The following is a 19,900-nucleotide window of genomic DNA, read 5'->3' on the forward strand; positions in this document are numbered from 1 at the left end:
GAATTATCATGAATTTTAATTAGTTTTTGGAGCATGTTTGCTTGTTGTTGGTTTTGCAGCTGAAGACTTCCCAAAGGTACTTGGTCTGTGGGGATGGTTGGTTGAATGACTAAGTACCTAGGGGGAGAGTTTATACAGGTATAAAGGAGTTGGACGAGTGGACGGGGAGCTAGGCAAAGCTACCTCGCAGCTCAATCAACTTGAAGAGAGTTGGGAACCTCAAGTGAAGTGGTTCAGTTCAGCTGGCTGGATGAGCTAGCTAGACAGCTAAGGCAGCTGAGACAAAGAGCTATCAAGCTCCGTGGATGTGGCAAAGGTATGATCTAGCAATATTGCATGAAACCTCAGTTATTGTATGACCTGGATTAGGTTCAAGATCAACCTTGGAGTTGGTAGTAGTTGTGTATACTGACCATGGCTAAGGTGATTCGATCTGACCAGTGTTAGATTGGTTATTGGTTTTAGACCAATGGTTAAGTAGAGAATATTCCGTTGTGCATAAGTTAAAAAGATCTAAGATAGAGAATGACTAAGGTAGTATATACCAAAATAAGTTTTTTGCCAAAAATAAGTTGTTAGAGCATCCTTATTTAGGATATTTATTCAAATTCCTAGTATATATTAAAAAAATATATAAAATAATTAATTTCATATTTCTGATGTGAAATTTTCATTATTTTGATATATTCCATAATTTAATATTTCTAATATGCTTATTTATTATGTTGAGAACCCAAAATTTAAAACTTCTTATGCTTTTTAAAGATTTTTTATCAGTAAATTTTCAAATAGATTAAAATAAATAAATAAATGAGAGAAAGAGAAAGAGAGAAAAAAAATGAGAGAAAGAGAAACAAAATGTGTTTATTTACTCACAAACATAGTTGGAAGATTTTTCCTGTACTTGTTTCTATGTGAATTAGTTTTCTTATAATTTTTTTGTATTTTATTTAAATTGTAAATTAGACCTAGTATTATTATTGGTTGAATAGTATGAGGTTGTGTTGATGCTAATGTTGTTAGCTCCAAGAAACGATAAACTCTTACTGTAAATGCAAAATATAAAAATAATAGAAAAAAATTGATGGTTATAAAAATATCAGTTTTAGTAGATGAAAATTCGGAAATCAAAATTTAGGAAAATAAAAGAAAATATATTTAAATTTTGATTTTCTAAATTTTAAATATTATATATTAATGTATAAATTATTTTAATAATAAATTGTTGAGGGTTAAAATAAATCTAGAAAATAAGCATTTTTGAAAAAAAATAAATTAAATAAGTTAAGGTTTTCCCGTAATAAATTCCTTATTAAGAAAACTATGTCTTGCAAATTATGGTAAAATCTGGGATTAGATAATAAACCATATTTCATTTGTATCCTATTAAATAATGTTTTAGGAAGAATTTGTGTACTAATTTAGATGATATTTAGAAGTTATAAACAAAAAAAAATACTATTTTTACCATCGATCTATATATAACTATTTTATTTTTTACATATTCTAAAAATTGTATATCATGATACATAAGAAGTATTTGTCAGTGGATATTTTATGCCCATTGGCACTTCCTTTTGTTCATAAAATATTTTTAAAATTTTATTTGTTTGAACAGATATTTTAAATTGTATATGCAAATTTTACTACCTACTAGTAAAAATTATAGATTTCAAAACAATGTTCATTGGACATAACTAATTGTCTTATGTTATTTTAGTTTAAGGTCGGAGGAACTTTTGTGAAATATACTTATGAATATATTTCTGAACATGAATTTTCTATAAAATATGTTAGGCTTTCAGTAAATTGTTATTTTAGAAATAGAGGGAAGATTTATATTTAATATTTATTTTAACAAAAAATCATAACATCCCGGATTGTGACATGTGAAAAGGTTTAAGATAATTGATTTGGTTACCTATGTCACCAAAGTTGACTTATATTTTCTGTCACATCCGTTTAAAATTCCAAAATTAACTGTACTTGGGCTGGAGCAGTGGAATGATGGGTGACCTAACGAAAAGTTATTTGTGATACCATGCAAGTGAGGTCTAAGCACGGAGAAAAACCGGGTGGTGATTACAGGGTCAATAAACAATGATTTTAAACCTTTGAAAAAATTAATAGACCGATACTCAGATGGGATGGGGTCCACGAGCCAAGAGTAGGCGGCCCATTAGTCGTGGACGGTAAAGGTGTTACAAATACACTTAAGTAGAGACAAAAAGAAACTGATGCAATTATCGTGACAAAAAAGGAAACCAATGCAATTGACAACATATCTGGTTTGGGATTTGATCAGGGTTTTCGTGTCCATACCCAGAGTTTGTAAGCCGTACGGTCGAAGAAGACGATTGGGAGAGATGGGAAGCTTTAATAACCTCAATAGTGAATATATATTTTAAAATAAGAATTGGAAGGTGCTAAAATATAAGAATTGGAATTTTGATTGGTTTAACTGATTCAAAATCAGTTGGTTAACTATAAACCAATTGATTTATGGTATATAGATAATTACGTTTTGAATTATTGATCGGAGAGAAATAGATTTGTAATTTTGTATTCATTGAAGAATAGTACGAAGTCATATTTTCGTGGGTATTTTGTGCTATATGATAATTTTTTGTGGAAAAATAAATCGTTCACCCAAAAAATCAGATTGTTTGGCTTTTATCCTGTTTCGACAAAACCATTTTTCTAATGGTTTCTTGTAGGAGGAGGAGGGCTACACCTTTCAAAGTAATTATTATCAACAATGTATATTTCGTCCTTCAGATTTCCAAAATATTTACCGAAATTTAAGTCTATATCCGGCAGGAGATACGTAGGATTAGGGCTGGGAAAAAATCCGAACCCGGAAAACCGAACCGAACTCGATCGGAAAAAAGTAGCACCGAATCCGAACCAAAATTGATTAAATATCCGAACGGGTTCAAAATTTTGGTATTTAAAAAACAGAAACCGAACCCGATCCGAACCAAAGTATTTCGGATATCCGAATGTATCCGAAATATATTTATATACTTAAATATATAAATTATTTTTGATATAATGTATATTAAAAACATTCAAAATATATAAGATACCTTTAAGTTTTCTAAAATACTCGAAAAATATATGAAAATAGTAAAAAGTAAATGTTTAAAATAGCTAAAGTATACTAAAAACACCAAAAATAGTTAAATATATATTGATTCTCTATCCAAATATTCAAAGAAAACCAATATATATGTTAAATTTAGGTATTTTGACATATTTGTTATTAAAATTTATATGTAATATATTATCTTTCTTATAGATTTTGAAAATTTAAAGTGTATAATGAATTTTAAAGTTTTAAAAATAATTTGAATGGGTTATCCGAACCCGAACCGAACCCGCAAAGATCCGAACCGAACCCGAACCGACATTTATAAATATCCGAATGGGGCTGAAATCTTTGACCCCGAAAACCCGAAACCCGAATGGACTGAACCGAAACCCGAATGGGTACCCGAACGTCCACTCCTACGTAGGATCCTATTAGAATTGACATATTTGGAAGTACTAATACTATATGAGATAAATTAAGAGAAGAAACAAAAACCGTTGCCATATAATTAAAAGAAATACAAACGTGACACATGCTATTATCATATATCTTAGTGAAAGTAATAATAATAATAAGTAATAATAATAATAACTGAAATAAATGTCATCAAGAGAGACGGACTGCACCGTTCGATTAAAAATATTATTTTGATTTTCCTTCCGCATTAATATATTATCTGAAACCATAATTCATCAGTAATCATCAAGCCCGGATCAACGACGATGAACCGCCCAAAACCCTAAAATCTCAAGACGGATCAACAGTACGGCGACCATCATCTCCAGCGGCTGCTCTCGGCTGCTGAAACTGACTGATCTGTCCAATCGCAAGAATCCCTCCGTCGTAGTTGTTACCGGCAGGAACATCTAACCCACCAAACATCTGTTCTCTAGGGAAAAACTGGTGGTGATGATAATGATGGTCTCTCACTGTGGCCGTCGTCGATCCATCTGCGTTGGCGCCTGCGAGTAAGTTGATTCCAAGGCTCTGATGCGTGGCGGCGAGTATACCGAGGCTTTGGTACTTGGAAAGCTCAGATTTGGCACAGCTGAGATCGATTTGAAGCTGGCGAAGCTGATGTTGGAGGAGAGAGATGACTCCCACGCAGCCGTAGACCGGATCACGGAGACGCATGTCGGCTTCATAAGCTAAAGAGTTCACTGCGTCTTCACGTTGCGAAGGGTGGAGCTCGTTGAGGAGCTTTGTGACGTTGCTTGCTCCAAAGACTTTGTGAACGTTTGCGAATTTTTGTGGTTGGTCAGGTGGGAAATATGGAGCGAATACGCACTCCGGTTGGCATTTTCGACGGAGGAATTTGCAGGCTGCGCATGGTGAGTTCGTTGATGAAGATGCCATTTTTCTTCCTACACAAAGCCGCCATTAAAACTGAAAAAGCTAGCTAGGGTTTCTGATTTTTTTCTCTTATTGGACGAAGAACTTATGTATCAGTTGTGAAAAGATAAGAAATATGTGACAGAGAAATATATTTGGAGATGTTGAAATCTGTAGAATAAGAAAGCTTACCTGCGAATAAATTAAAGAACTCCTCTTTTAATATGAATGAATTGTGTTTCTCTGGAGGGAAAGTGGAAGGAGATCTTCTCTGCTTTCGCTTAGCTGCTATTTGGCGTTGAACAGAAAAAAAAACTGTAAAATGAGAGGAAACTTTGTAATTAATAGCATTAAAGATATTAGTAGGAATTTTTCTGTACAAACACACATATAAGCATATGTATATATTTTATATGCACTTGAACCTTCTTGTCAAACTTTTAAAACAGATAGGGGAACAGATGAGAAACATTAAGGTGCTTTTATAAAGTCAAAGAAAAAGGTTTACATCAAATATACTACATACTTGGAAGAAATAAAAGATCATATCCTAAAGACCTATAGCTATGCGTATATAGTGTGACTTGTAGCTACATGATTGCTAGTCAAATTTTGGAAACTAGACCTCTAAAAGTTTCAAGTCTAGAGAGATAACCTGAGAAAGTTATGATGCCTATAAACGAACAACCAAAGAGAAATAAATTTTAATTATGTACCTTATAGATGGAATGCTTAAGGATGAACGGAGGAAATATAAGGAATAAAATAGATGAGATCAATGGTGTTCGTTGTGTTGCTTAGATAGGTAGGTGTGAGAGAGAGGGCGAAGAGAGAAGAGAAGCAAGAAGATGTAATTAATAACTAAAAAGCAAGAGATTGGATCTCGTGAAGCTAGAAGAGACTTTTGGGTTTTGAGGCTCTCGATGGGCAAATCTCATTTTGTGCTTAAATTTTACTATATTCTTACTCAGTTATATATAATATAATTCTCTAATCAAAATACGCTCATAAATATGATACGACTATTACTATTTAATGATGTTAATTTTTAAAACATTTATACACTAGTAATAAATAACTATAAACATACCTTAATAGTAATAGGATATGTGGTACTACAGGGAATTGATTTCCATGTGAAGAAGTTGAGAGTTTCTGAAAAAAAAGAGAAGAGAGGAAGAGGGGATTTGGTGTTCAAAAAAAGAGAGGAAGAGGGGATCTTGGGATGAACCGTTGGACCCATTATACTAATAGTATTAACTTTTAATTTCACATATATAAAAATAAAAGTAAAAAGAAAATAAGGAAATAAATGTGAAAAGGAGAGATGGGAAATGAGATGGGGTCTGAGTCTGACTCTCCTGATTGATCTTGGGATGAAGAACTTTGCTCTTTTTATTCTTATTCTTTTTGTCTAGGGATTTACATACAGTAGCAAAGCATTTTGTTATTACTATTATTATACTCTAAAACTATAATACGATTATATTATATGATACGGTTGACAAAAATCACATATACAGAAAAAAGTAAATGAATGATAGCGTAGAAAAGTTGGTACTAAAATTTACCACCCTTAAGTTTCTTCGGTCAAACCCATTTTTCCATGTTTGTTAACATAAAAATCAGTAGGAATCTACTGTCACCTTCTTTCTTATCTTCTCTCTCTTTCTCTCTATTAATTTTTTAATATTAAATTAGGCTCATGCAAGTGTTTTATTATTTGGACTCGCTAGTTTTGCGCAAACTTAAAAGAAAAATAAGAAAAGAAAATAAGTGAAAGAAAAGAGGAAGGCATAGAAAGATGATGGGGGGTTTTTAGGATCAGTACTACTCTCCCAAAGGTGTAGGGAGATAGATAGAGAGAGAGAAAATCGCCCAGATGCAGAGGCTAAGGAAACGGAGAGAAAGAACAACTTTTATGGTGTGTCGATATATAGAAAGAGAGAGACAGACTAAGTAATCACGGACTCTTTCTTTCTTCTATATCTATATATCTATATACTTCTCTATATATATAAATTTTCCTCTACAAGAAATTAGGCCCAGGCCAAGACCATTGTGTTTATATATATTATGGGATATCGATTTTGATATTCAACACTTTCTTTGTTGCATGTGGAGTTTAAAATATATAACCCAACGATGACAAAGTCTTCAATTCTTATTAATAATTGTCTTAATCCAATTTAAGAAATTTCTGAGTAAGGTAATCAACCGCTACGTTAATTAAAAATTAGTTCGTTTTTTTTTATAAAAAAGATTTTTTATATAAGAAAAAACATGAATCAGTATGATGAATTCGGGTTGGGGACAGAGGCACCGTTTTTTAGATGCTTTAGGTTTCAGTCATTTCGATGTTAATAATTGAGGACACATTCAAGAACATCTCAAGACACACGAACCAATTTACTAAATTAAGTTATCGTATAGTCTAGTAGGTCCTCTTTTACTTGTTCTTCCTGTTAATTAAAGAGTATGGATATTGATTTACGGATTGTTGCATATTTAAAAATTGATCATCTTTATAAGTTATAGGAAACTCTTACATGTCTGCTTTCTTATAACAACATTTCTAATTCCTAGTATTATTTAAACTCATTTAACATATTCCATAGTAACTGTAGTGGTTTCTGTTTGTAATAACTCTTGGTTATCTGAATCCTCAACTAATATAACCACCTTAAACACACTCTACAACCACTTTCATTAAATTTGTAGTTGTACCTTATGTACTAAAATGTTGTCTAAGAAAGTGTCAAGATTTCAAACCTTCTTTTAACACAACTCCTCTTGAAAATATTGGTTCAAATTTAGGCTATGCAAAACTTAACACTAGCATCCCTAGCAAAACGGTTTAGGTGATCGTTTAAAACTAATTCTAACTGAAATTTAGTTGGTCTCTGCGATTACACAAAAATAGGTCATAACTTTTTACGTACGACCTAACCTAACTAAGAAGCGTGCAAAGAGAAGAAATGGTGTTATCTTCTTTTTTTTAATCATCTTGTAACATTTTACCGTAGTCAATTCAGAGAGAGAACATGAATGGAAATGAATAGAAGCAAGTGGGTCGTGGTTGTATATTGCATTGTTGTAATTACTGTTGGTGCAGAGTTCTGCAACACTATTTACTCGTACCCATTTTCGAACGACAACCATTCCTTTTCATTGAATTTTTATTTATTAATTTTTAAAGGGAACAGTTTCATGTCTTCATGTTCTTTGTCTTCTTCCTCGTTTATAATTAATGGGTCCAAAAATCATAGAATTCACACCATATGGATGGTAACAACCCTCAACTCCAATTTGATATTTAAAATAAGTATGTTTGGCTTCTATCATTTTCATATTTGTTTTATATTATATTATATATACATTGCGTATCCTTATAAAACTAGCTTGGATTTATATTAAAATGTTCTCCACACTTTGGGACCTACGTTCTTTGCAAGGTTTTATCTGTATATAAGTTTAGTGATAACAAAGTTCAACCATCTCCAGTTTTGAAAACGTTGCCTGAACATTCAAGTATCAGTATGTTAGACTAAAATAGTAAAATCGAATACTTCTAAGAATAGTTACACTGGAAGGAACAGTTAATGGATCTACTTTTTGACTAGTCTTACGAACTAACATCCCCTTTCAGAGTATTCATGGTAACATGTTAGTTTGTTTGATGAACGAAGCTTTTAAGCACATATACAGTTAATTAAATTAGATAGAGTTTCAACTAAAATGTGAATTACCCATATCATCGTACGGTACTAAAACGATAAATTCTTCAGGTTACCTACGAAAACTAAAAGGTTAACACATCTGTTATGTATGAGTTGTCAATTGTTGGCTTAAAATGTTAATTTCAGAAGGAAAATTATGGTTCAAAGAGTAGAAGCTATTAGACACAAAGTATCCCACATCGGTAGTTGGAAAGGATCTTTAGTAATATATAAGATAGATGAGCCACTCCACTAATCACCAATTGATTTTAAGTATGAAGCCCATCTAGCTTAACATGGTATCAGAGCCCGATCCACGCAGGCCAACCCGATACTCATCGATCTGGCCCAAAGTTGGCCCATCGATCCTTGCCCGAATATTTCGAGATTGACGCTCAGAGAGCCATCATCTCGAGGGGGCGTAGTAGACACAAAGTGTCCTACATCGGTAGTTGAAAGGGATCTTTAGTAATATATAAGATAGATGAACCACACCACTAATCACCAATTGGTTTTAAGTGTGAAGCCCTTCTAGCTTAACAGAAGCCTTGGTATGTGATCAATTAGTGGACGAGCGTGTAGAACCTTGGGTGTGAACGGTTTACGTGGTTGAGGGACGACACACTAACCAAGGAACATGATCCGATCACTAGATGTCGAAGGTGGAAATGGGTTACAGCCGGAGCGTAGCCATGTTTCTCGTTATGGGGTCAAATGCACTCATAATCCCTCTCTAATACTCTATTTGTTTCATAATAAGTGTTATTCTAACTTTTTTATTACAGAAAAGTGTTATTTTATAATTTCAATGCAAATTATATTTACTTCAGCTAAAAATTAATTGAAAATTGCATTAATTTTATAAATAGTTTTATTTATCTCAAATATTATTAGTCAGAGATATATAATTAATATCAACTTACATATATTTCTATATTTCTATTATTTTCTTAATCTCAGTGAAAATATTAAAATGACACTTATTTAGAAATGGAACGAGTGTTTAGCAATTTTGTGAATGAAATAGTTAAATCATTGTTGGTTAAGATGGTTAAAGGTGTGCACCCATAAGAGCGACAATATCACCAGGAAACCCTCTTGGGTTCTAAAAGATAATGTTAGTATTATAAATAAATGAATTTTTATATATATTTTGGGTTCTTAATTAATAAGTTATTAAGAGCATCATTAGCAATCAAAATATTAGAATCGTCTCTCACCTTATTTTTTATTGATGTAATGTAATTACCTTTTTAATAAATTTTAAAATTCTAGGTATTAAGTTTGGGTAATATTTACCTATTAGATAGGTCATAGACGTCAACAACACAATTCAGTAAGTGTGGACGGGTTTACATGGGATAGCATGAGAGAAATTTCAACTTATGGGGAAACAAAATTTTATCAGAGGAGAGTCTACTTTACATTCTGAAATTCAGGCACTAAGATGGACGATGGAGAATATGATACAATATTCTACATGCCAGAACTTTGGAACAGACTGTAAAGATTTGATTGTGATGATTGAAATATCCCATGATTGGTCAAAATTTACAACAGAACTAGAGAGGATAGCGACTTTGCAGATATACTTCCCGGACTTCAAGATCACTCATATTCCACGAGCGCATAATCAGATTTCTGATTTTTTGCTAAGACTGCGATATCTTTTTATAGAGATCTTCACTATGTTGGTTATTCTATTCCGGTTTGGTTACACAGACCATCACAAATTTGAATAATAGAATAGCATTTCGTTGTCAAAAAGATAAAAAATAAAAAATAAAAAATAAATTCTAAAACAAAAACTCCATAGCCAATGAAAAAACAACAATTAAAAAGAAAGTACCTCAGAAATGATCCTTACTTCTCTCCTCTTCTATGATTTCTTTTTCTTTTCATTATTATTTAATATGTCAGAGACTTGCTGAGAGGAAAAATGGCTTATTACATTCCCAATTTTTTTGGGTCGTACCTATTTCATCACAAACTTTAGTATTATGCATATTTCATTATGAACTCAACTGTTATAAACCATAGTATGGTTTGTGTGGATTGCCTATAACCAAGACCAAGGAGGTTTACATCCGACCCGTCTATTCGATCCGTCTACATTCCGCCCGAGACTTGTCAAGATGAAGACCCATTCAACCTAAGCATCTATGAGCTTTGACCAAGTCTTGATATTGTATTGAATGTAGTCAAAGTGTATTCATTGTGTAGATTCTCCATTGATGTAAAACCTTATGTGACAACCACTATATATAAGTGGCAAGAGCTAATGAGAAAGACACAACTTTCACAGCAACACTTCTCTCATTTCATAACACGTTATCAGCACGAGTGTGCTCTCCACCGGAGTTCTTCTTCACCGGCCAGCTCCTCCGGCGCTCAGCCTTGCTCCGCCGGCGATTCAAGTTTTCCGGTGAGCTCTCAAGATCTTGCTCAAGGTGGTCCATTCAGATTCCTGGTTAAGAAGAGGTAAACTAATCAAAACTTTAATCAAAATCCAAAATATAAGAACATATCTAAGAACATGTTCATAAGAACACTATATGTTCATATCTTGGATCTATATGAATCTTATAAAACTTATTAAAATCTGTTGTTCTAAAATTATTATCTAAATATTAATCTTGAATCAAAAGTTCTATAAGTATATTGATTCTAAAAATTATCTTGAATCTCTAAAATCAGTAAAACTTATTAAAGAACATAAAGATCTATATGAATCTTGATTATAAGAACTTTTGAAATCTTATAAAAGTTTTGTGAAATCCTAAATCCCCTTCCTGGTTTGCAAGCTATTAACAGGTTCTACCTTTCTCCTATATGATCCGGCCTTAAATCCGGATTTGTCTAAAGGATTGAAACCAATAATCAAACCATTGTTTATTCGCATCACCAGCTGTTCCAGCAGGTTGTATAAGTCGTTTATCAATACCATCAAAAACCCAAAGATCAAAACCTTGAATCCCTTGCTGTGCCATTTTTGGCCAGCCTCCCTGGAAAAAAAAATTAATTCAGTCAGCCAAAATAAAATAAATATTAAAACCAATTGATTGCATATCTTTGACTGTTTTTATTTTCTTTGTAACTGATATGATTTTATAAATGCAATTTCGATTTTTATAAATGCATTTTTCGATTTTATTTGACTAGGCATTTAAATTTTATAACCTATAGTCCTGTTTTGCATTAATATGACATAAGATGAAATAAATTATAGGTTGATATCATTTGATCTTATTATTGTTTGTCATCTTTTATTTAAATTCTGATCAGTCTTGATATAAGTTCATTATAGATGTTCATGACTATATAATATGTTCATTATATATTACTATGCACCACAAATTTGAGTATGTTCATGAGGGGGAGTGAGGACATAACCCATGATACATGACCATACTAAAATTTGTGAAACATGGTCCACAACCTTGAAAATGATTTTGTGATGACTGAATTATATTCTAGATCATTTTTGCATAACATCTATTATTCTGAAACATCCATATTGAATTGAACTTGGTTTAGAAATTTTATTAGATCATGCTCATATTCTGAACTGACTATTTTCATTCACTTATCATATTGTCTTATTGAAATTGATTATTCATTCATATGGTAGATAATTCTGATCATGATACCTTGAATTAAATCCTGAAAATTATAATCATTTCTTGTCATGTTTATATGCTGCATTTTTATATGCTGTTTGACAATGATTGCTTTATATAAATCATCCATATTATATAATACATATAAATCTTTCAGAAATATAAAAGGAATATATATTAAAGCCATGATCAAAATCTCCATTCATAAATCTGAACATGGATTGATCATATTATTATGAATCTTCATTCCTTATGGATTATTTGATTCAGATGTCGAAAATCAACAACCTTGAGTTTGCTGCCCTCAATCTCTCCGGAGATAATTACCTCCAATGGGTACTTGATACCAAAATTCTCTTGAGGTCTAAAAATCTTGGTGATACTATCACTGAAGACACTGAGCCATCGGTTAAGAATAAATACCAGGCCATTGTGATCATTCGCCATCATCTGGCTGAAGGTCTTAAAGACCAGTACCTCACTATTGAGGATCCTCTGGAACTTTGGACAGAGTTGAAAAATAGATATGATCATCAGAAAACTGTGATCCTGCCAAAGGCCCTTTATGATTGGAGAAACCTAAGAATCCAAGACTATAAGTCTGTGGAAGAGTATAACTCGGTTATGTTCAAGATAGTCTCCAAGTTGAAATTGTGTGGGGAGACTGTCACTGATGCTGATATGCTGGAGAAAACATTTTCCACATTCCACACCAGCAATATGTTGCTTCAGCAACAATACCGAGAAAAGGGTTTCTCCACTTATGCTGCCTTAATCTCTTGTTTGTTGCTTGCTGAACAGAACAATGAGTTACTCATGATGAACAGTGAGCTAAGGCCACCTGGTACTAAAGCATTGCCTGAGGCACATGCGGCCATAGAGCCAAAAGATGAGACTCCAAGAGAGTCATACCGCGGTCGCATGAGAGGCCGTGGGAGATGGCAAGGAAGTAACCGTGGGTTTCAACCACGAGGTCGTGGGTTTCAGCCACGAGGACGTGGATTCCAACCACGAGATCATCTTGGTCACAGCCGAGGCCGAGGCTATAGCCGAGGTCATCATGCTAGCCGTGGATATAAGTCCGACTTCAAAACCCATGGCTCGACCAAAACTCCTTGCTATCGTTGTGGGATGACCAATCATTGGGCTAACCGATGCAGAACTCCCCAACATCTTGTTAAACTCTACCAGGAGAGCATAAAGGGAAAAGACCCTGTGGCAAATTGGGTCCATCATGATGATGAGAATGATCTAGACCATGAGAATGATCAAGCCGATTATGAGACTTCGGATCTCCTTAAAAGTGGCTGAATATGAAGATTTCGACATCAAGTTGCTTTTGTCTTTGCACTTTGCATTTTTGCTTTGGCTTTATGTCTTTGTTTCCTATGTTCTATGACTTTGGCAATTCTATCTATGAAATAAAATTTTTATTTTTATATATATGCCTTATATAAGTTAAACTTATTAAGAACAACAAAGACAAAACCATTAAGACATCATTTCTCCCAAATAATATCTATGGTGCTGACTCTTGTCTATTTTTCAGAAATGAAAGAAGACAAAGACCTGCTAGTAATAGATAGTGGATCAAGTCACACTATATTAAAAGATAAAGGATATTTTGCTAACCTTATCTTAAAGAGTGCCAATATCAAAACTATAGCAGGCACAGCCAGCCTTATTAAAGGCCATGGCTTGGCTAACTTAATAATGCCTAATGGCACGCATCTAGAAATTTCTAATGCATTATATTCTCCTGAATCAAAGAGAAATTTATTAAGTTTCAAAGACATTCGAATGAATGATCTACATGTTGAAACTAGGGGCAAAGGAAAGAAAGAATTCCTTTTGATTTATAAGAATGCACAAGGCCATAAAGAAGTCCTAGAGACTATCCCAGCTATATCTATGGGCCTCTATTGTGCCGATATAAAAGTGCTTGAGACAAATGCCACAATGAATAATGAGTTCAAACAATGGCATGAAAGGCTCGGCCATCCTGGTTCGACCATGATGCGCAAAATAATTTTGAACTCAACTGGCCATTCCTTGAAAGAAAGGAATATTATCCCTAAGAGCCTTACATGTATTCCATGCTCACAAGGGAAATTAATAATAAGGCCATCACCGGTAAAGGAGGTTAAAGAAACATTGAACTTTCTGGAAAGGATACAAGGTGATATATGTAGACCAATTCACCCACCTTGTGGGACATTTCGATATTTCATGGTCCTGATTGACGCATCGACCAGATGGTCGCATGTTTGTCTATTATCATCTAGAAACTTGGCACTTGCAAGATTATTGGCCCAGATCATAAGACTGAGAGCCCACTTTCCAGATTTTCTACTAAAGACTATACGTCTTGACAATGCAAGTGAATTCAGTTCCCGAGTTTTTAATGATTACTGTATGTCCATGGGGGTAAGTGTGGAACACTCCGTGGCACATGTACATACACAGAACGGATTGTCTGAATCCTTCATTAAAAGAATCCAGTTGATTGCTCGACCATTACTCATGAGGTCGAAGCTACCAGTATCAGCTTGGGGACATACAGTTTTACATGCTGTTGAATTGATACGAATAAGGCCATCCAGTGAACATAAATATTCTCCATCCCAATTACTCTCGGGTCATGAGCCAGACGTGTCCCATATTAAAACATTTGGATGTTCTGTGTATGTTCCTATTGCACCACCACAGAGAACAAAAATGGGACCTCAAAGGAGGATGGGAATATATGTTGGTTTTGATTCTCCAACCATTATTAAATATCTTGAGCCTACTACTGGAGATTTATTTAAGGCCAGATATGCTGATTGTCATTTTGATGAATCAGAGTACCCAACATTAGGGGTAGAAAATAACAAGCTGGGCAAAGAGATAATATGGAATCAAACATCCTTATCATGGCAAGATCCTCGGACTCAATCATGTGATTTAGAGGTCCAGAAAATAATTCATATGCAAAAGCTAGCTAATCAATTGCCTGATTCCTTTGCTGACCCGAAAAGAGTAACTAAGTCCTATATACCAGCTTGTAATGCACCAATAAGTATTGATGTCCAAGATGGACACAATCAAGTGGCTACTGAGTCTAAGGCACGCCTCAAGCGTGGTAGACCAATTGGTTCCAAAGATAAAAGACCTCGGAAAACAAAGAAAGGTGCAAAAGAAACCGAGGTCATAGATTGTCCAGACAAGGCCGAAATGGCTATGCCGTCAGTATCAACACTTGGGGTTCGGGACGCCGGTCCTCATGGTACTGAAGGCATTGATAATGATGAGATCTCGATTAATACTTAATGTCTGGGACAAAATGGAACCGAAAAGATGTCGACATCGATGATATATTTGCATATAATGTAGCCCTTGAAATGATGGACTTAAATGAGGATCATGAACCCACGTCTATACTAGAGTGCACTCAAAGATCAGATTGGCTAAAATGGAAAGAAGCCATAAACGTGGAGTTAGAATCATTTAAGAAAAGGAATGTCTTTGGATCGATTATCCGGACACCTTGTGATGTTAAACCAGTGGGATATAAGTGGGTATTTGTGAGGAAGAGAAATGAACATGGTGAAATTGTAAGATACAAAGCACGGCTTGTTGCACAAGGATTCTCACAAATACCAGGCATCGATTATGAGGAGACATACTCCCCTGTGGTGGATGCAATTACATTTCGATTTTTAATAAGTCTGGCCATCAAAGAAAATTTGGATATGCGGTTAATGGATGTTGTAACCGCATACCTTTATGGTCCACTGGATAATGAAATATATATGAGATTACCAGAGGGTATTGAGCTTAAAGCTAACAAAGTTTCTCGAGAAGAACACTGCATAAGGCTGAACAAATCTTTATATGGACTTAAGCAAAGTGCTCGAATGTGGTACAATCGCTTGAGCGAGTACCTTGCCAAAGAAGGCTATAAGAACGACCCTATCAGTCCATGTATCTTTATAAAGAAGTTTGCAAACAATGGATTTGTTATCATAGCAGTGTATGTTGATGATTTGAACATCATTGGAACCTCTGGGGAAATCGCCCAAACAGTTGAATGTCTCAAGAAAGAGTTTGTAATGAAAGACCTAGGTAAAACTAAAGTCTGTTTGGGATTACAACTTGAGTACATAAAAGGAGGAATCCTTGTGCATCAAAAGGCATATACAGAAAGAGTACTCAAGAGATTTAATATGGACCAGGCTCACCCATTGAGCAGCCCAATGGTTGTGAGGTCCCTTGGAGTGGACACTGACCCATTCGGTCCTAAGAAGGACGATGAGGACGTCCTGGGTCCTAAAGTGCCTTACCTCAATGCCATAGGAGCGTTAATGTATTTGGCTAGCCACACTAGACCAGATATATGTTTTGCCGTCAACCTCCTAGCTCGTTTTAGTTCATGTCCGACCCAAAGGCACTGGAACGGAATTAAACATATCCTACGTTACCTTCAAGGAACTAAGGATTTGGGTTTATTTTATACAAATGAAACCAAAGATGGTTTAGTAGGCTTTGCTGATGCAGGCTACTTATCTGATCCACACCGTGCTCGGTCCCAAACCGGCTATGTGTTCACTCATGGTGGTACTGCAATATCATGGCGTTCCATGAAACAAACTATAGCAGCCACTTCATCTAATCACTCAGAAATCTTAGCCATGCATGAGGCAAGTCGTGAGTGTGTATGGTTGAGGTCCATGACCCAACACATCCGATCAGATAGTGGTATGGTCGAGGACAATGGTCCGACCATCATATATGAGGACAATGCAGCCTGCATTGCTCAACTCAAAGATGGGTATATCAAAGGTGACCGGACCAAACATATTTTACCCAAGTTCTTCTTCACCCATGAGTTGCAGAAATCCAAGGAGGTCAATGTCGTCCAAATCCGGTCTAGTGAGAACTCAGCCGACCTCTTCACCAAGTCACTTCCCACCAGCACATTCAAGAAGCTCACGAAGCAGATTGGCTTGCGTAGACTCAAGGACCTTCAGTGATGTCCAAATCAGGGGGAGTAATGTGTGTTGTACTCTTTTTCCTTAACTATGGTTTTGTCCCAATGGGTTTTCCTAGTAAGGTTTTAATGAGGCAACGTTAGCACATTACAAGCCCGATATGGTTATGGCATCCAAGGGGGAGTGTTATAAACCATAGTATGGTTTGTGTGGATTGCCTATAACCAAGACCAAGGAGGTTTACATCCGACCCGTCTATTCGATCCGTCTACATTCCGCCCGAGACTTGTCAAGATGAAGACCCATTCAACCTAAGCATCTATGAGCTTTGACCAAATCTTGATATTGTATTGAATGTAGTCAAAGTGTATTCATTGTGTAGATTCTCCATTGATGTAAAACCTTATGTGACAACCACTATATATAAGTGGCAATAGCTAATGAGAAAGACACAACTTTCACAGCAACACTTCTCTCATTTCATAACATCAACAAAATTTTAAAATATCCACACGAATTTTCACAAACATGCATATATATACATTGACTACAACGATAGTTAGTCAACCGTTTATTCGGATGATTACATAGCTGACATGACACTTATATTAAAACGATGTTGTTTATAAATATCACAAAAATAAAATTTTGAGTCTTACAAACTTCGAATCCACGTCTTGGTGGATGACACCCACTTTGAATCCACATTTTGGTGGATAATATAAGCATTTTATTCGACAAAACATGGGTTCGAAGTTTGTACAAATGACACTGTTTCAGCTATCTAATCAACCAAATAAACGGTTGATAACTATTGTTATAGTATATATATATATTTTTGGGTTCTTTAGGTTCACCTAACCAATAAGAATCAATTATTTCATAATCGATATCTTTTAAAAAAGGAAACAAAACATTGTTAAGTTATATTACGTTTTTTAAATAAAAAAATAAAATAATAGTAGTTACAAAAACTGATTTTTTTAAAAATATTTTAACTTCGTTAAAAGAACACTAAACCCTAAACCCTAAATCCTAAACTGTAAACCTTTGGGTGTACCCTAAACCCTTGAATAATCTTAAGCTCTAAACCCTAAAAAATTAGATATTTTAATGCCGTCATCAAAATACTAAACCCTAAACCCTTGGATAAAGCCTAAACATTTGGATAATCCTAATTTCTATATAAAAAAACACGAAACACTAAAATACTAAATCGTAAAAATACTAAACCCTTAATCCTAATCTCTAAACTCTTTTTAGGATTAAGGATTTAGTATTTTTAGAATTTAGTGTTTAGTGTTTTAATTTAGGGTTTAGTATTTATCCAAGGGTTTAGGATTTAGAGTTTAGGGTTTAGGGTTTGGTGTTTTGATGACGGAGTTAAAATATTTTAAAAATCATTTTTTTCATATATTACTATTTTTATTTATTTTTAACATTTGTATTTAAAAAATATAATATAACTCGACAATATTATGTTTCCTTTTTTAAAAGATATCAATTGTGAAATGACTGATTTCTATTGGTTGGTGAACTTAGAAATTCACCCTAGAAATGAACCCAAGAATAAGTCATATATATATATACGTTTGTGCAAAACTCGTAGACATTTGAAAGTTTTGTTGAATTTGTGATGGAATAGTCACTATACTAAAGTTCACGATGGAATAGGCGCAATCCTAAAAATTGGAATTAAAATAGGTCATTTTTCTCTTGCGGAGAGTCCTTCACCAAAAGTGCCCTAAGAGATCTGAGGTTCGATTTTGTTCACTCTCTTTCATGTTTTTGGTATTTTTCATTTTACTTTAATTGTAAGAACCTATTTTAGAACTCATTGATGGAGCTGTTCTAAGGTTCGATTCTCATTTTTTGTTTTTGTATTTTTTATATCAACAATGCACCAAGTGAAAAATTTGTCTAGATTAACTGTAATTTACAACCTAAAATCAATTATTTGTAACGAAGAGGGGATCAAAGATTCTGTTTATAATGAAGCATAAGTACAAGACGGGAAAATATATAGGTCATCCGAAGACTTAGAAACTGGTTGTCACTTGTCATGTCGTCTCTTGTGTCTGAGTTCTCTTTGCTTCTCGTTACCTTTGCTCTCTTTTAATATACATTTTCTTGCATTTTCTCCCGGATTACGAACTGCAGGTCATCATTATATATAGAAGTTCATGTAGTCTTCAACCGGTTGGTGACATCTATGTTCGACACCACGCTTAGGCTCCCTATGTTGCCATGTTGAACCGTCCAATCGACGTGTAGAGGGTTTCGTTTCAACTGGAGAAAGGATTATCCTCTACCCCTAAGTGGCCTGGCGGACTTTTATCCAATGGGCTTATTATTGCTTAAGCTTCATCCCATCACGAATCCTTGCAATTATTGGACCGGGCTAACTCATGGCTTGTGCTAATGCGCAAACCCATCTCCAATAATAGCACTCAGTTTGTTGGGTGGGTGGGATGTTGCTGACGAACTTCCTGAAACGACATATGGAAGATTTGGCTTGATCACAACCGAAGGGAATTTGTCAAAATTTTCAAAACTGTTCTAATCTTAGTGTTCTTGTCTTAGAACGGATCGAACTAAAAAGAGAGAGAGAACCGTATGGCTTAGAGATGAATGAATTGTTATGTTATTCTATGAGTAATGAGTTCTTTATATATGATTACATAGTTTGGAGACAAAGTCTAATAACTTGGAGTAGGGAACAAGTAAATCTAGAACATTCCATAATAGTCATCACACAATATTCATAACACTTCTCATTGATGTCCATTATGCGTGTAAGATGCTATCTCGTTAAAAACCGAGATTGTAATGCCATAACCGTCTAGAGTTTGTAATGCGTTGGAATACCGTCTCGTTAAAACCTTTCCATGGTAAACCCAAAAACCCAATGTGGTAAAAACGGGAAGCCATGAATAGGAAAAAAAGTACAGCCGCATTACTCCCCCTGAAGTGAACATCACTGAAGGCTTCTTAGTGATCGCATACCAATCTGCTGCATAAGCTTCCTGAGCGTGCATGTTGGTAATGCCTTAGTGAAGAGGTCAGCTGAGTTCTCGCTTGATCTAACTTGGAGTACCTTGACCTCTCTTTCCTTCTGTAGATCATGGGTGAAGAAGAACTTGGGGAGAACGTGCTTAGTCT

The 19,900-nt window shown here is 34.6% G+C and overlaps 2 protein-coding genes across 5 annotated transcripts; one reads left to right on the top strand and one right to left on the bottom strand.

Moving 5' to 3' along the window:
• Window positions 1-3,574: 3,574 nt before the first annotated feature.
• Window positions 3,575-5,687, bottom strand: LOC108840150 (protein ASYMMETRIC LEAVES 2). 4 transcript variants are annotated; one of them, XM_018612978.2, is made up of 3 exons: window positions 5,517-5,687; window positions 4,619-4,711; window positions 3,575-4,458 (listed from the first exon to the last, which is right to left on the bottom strand). In XM_018612978.2, the coding sequence occupies exon 3, from the start codon at window positions 4,448-4,450 to the stop codon at window positions 3,842-3,844; it is 609 nt and encodes a 202-aa protein (XP_018468480.1). In that variant the 5' UTR covers window positions 4,451-4,458; window positions 4,619-4,711; window positions 5,517-5,687; the 3' UTR covers window positions 3,575-3,841. The 4 variants fall into 4 exon arrangements, with proteins under 4 accessions (XP_018468480.1, XP_018468478.1, XP_018468479.1 ...); XM_018612976.2 differs by having other exon boundaries at window positions 4,619-4,741; window positions 5,517-5,685; XM_018612977.2 differs by lacking the exon at window positions 5,517-5,687 and adding an exon at window positions 5,143-5,394.
• A 4,739-nt stretch (window positions 5,688-10,426) lies between these two features.
• On the top strand, window positions 10,427-13,076 carry LOC130508504 (uncharacterized). Its single transcript, XM_057004047.1, has 3 exons — window positions 10,427-10,615; window positions 12,036-12,431; window positions 12,567-13,076. Exons 1-3 carry the CDS (start codon window positions 10,427-10,429, stop codon window positions 13,074-13,076), a joined length of 1,095 nt encoding a protein of 364 aa, XP_056860027.1.
• Window positions 13,077-19,900: the final 6,824 nt, after the last annotated feature.

Source organism: Raphanus sativus, chromosome 2 (assembly GCF_000801105.2).
Source record: "Raphanus sativus cultivar WK10039 chromosome 2, ASM80110v3, whole genome shotgun sequence".
NCBI lineage: Eukaryota > Viridiplantae > Streptophyta > Magnoliopsida > Brassicales > Brassicaceae > Raphanus > Raphanus sativus.

Bases quoted from the DNA above. Each gene is read 5' to 3' on its own strand.
- LOC108840150 (XM_018612978.2), bottom strand. From the start codon at position 4,450: ATGGCATCTTCATCAACGAACTCACCATGCGCAGCCTGCAAATTCCTC.
- LOC130508504 (XM_057004047.1), top strand. From the start codon at position 10,427: ATGAGAAAGACACAACTTTCACAGCAACACTTCTCTCATTTCATAACA. The intron at 10,616-12,035 runs GTTAAGAAGAGG...TATTTGATTCAG, and splicing joins GTGGTCCATTCAGATTCCTG to ATGTCGAAAATCAACAACCT. The intron at 12,432-12,566 runs GTCACTGATGCT...CTTGCTGAACAG, and splicing joins TGAAATTGTGTGGGGAGACT to AACAATGAGTTACTCATGAT.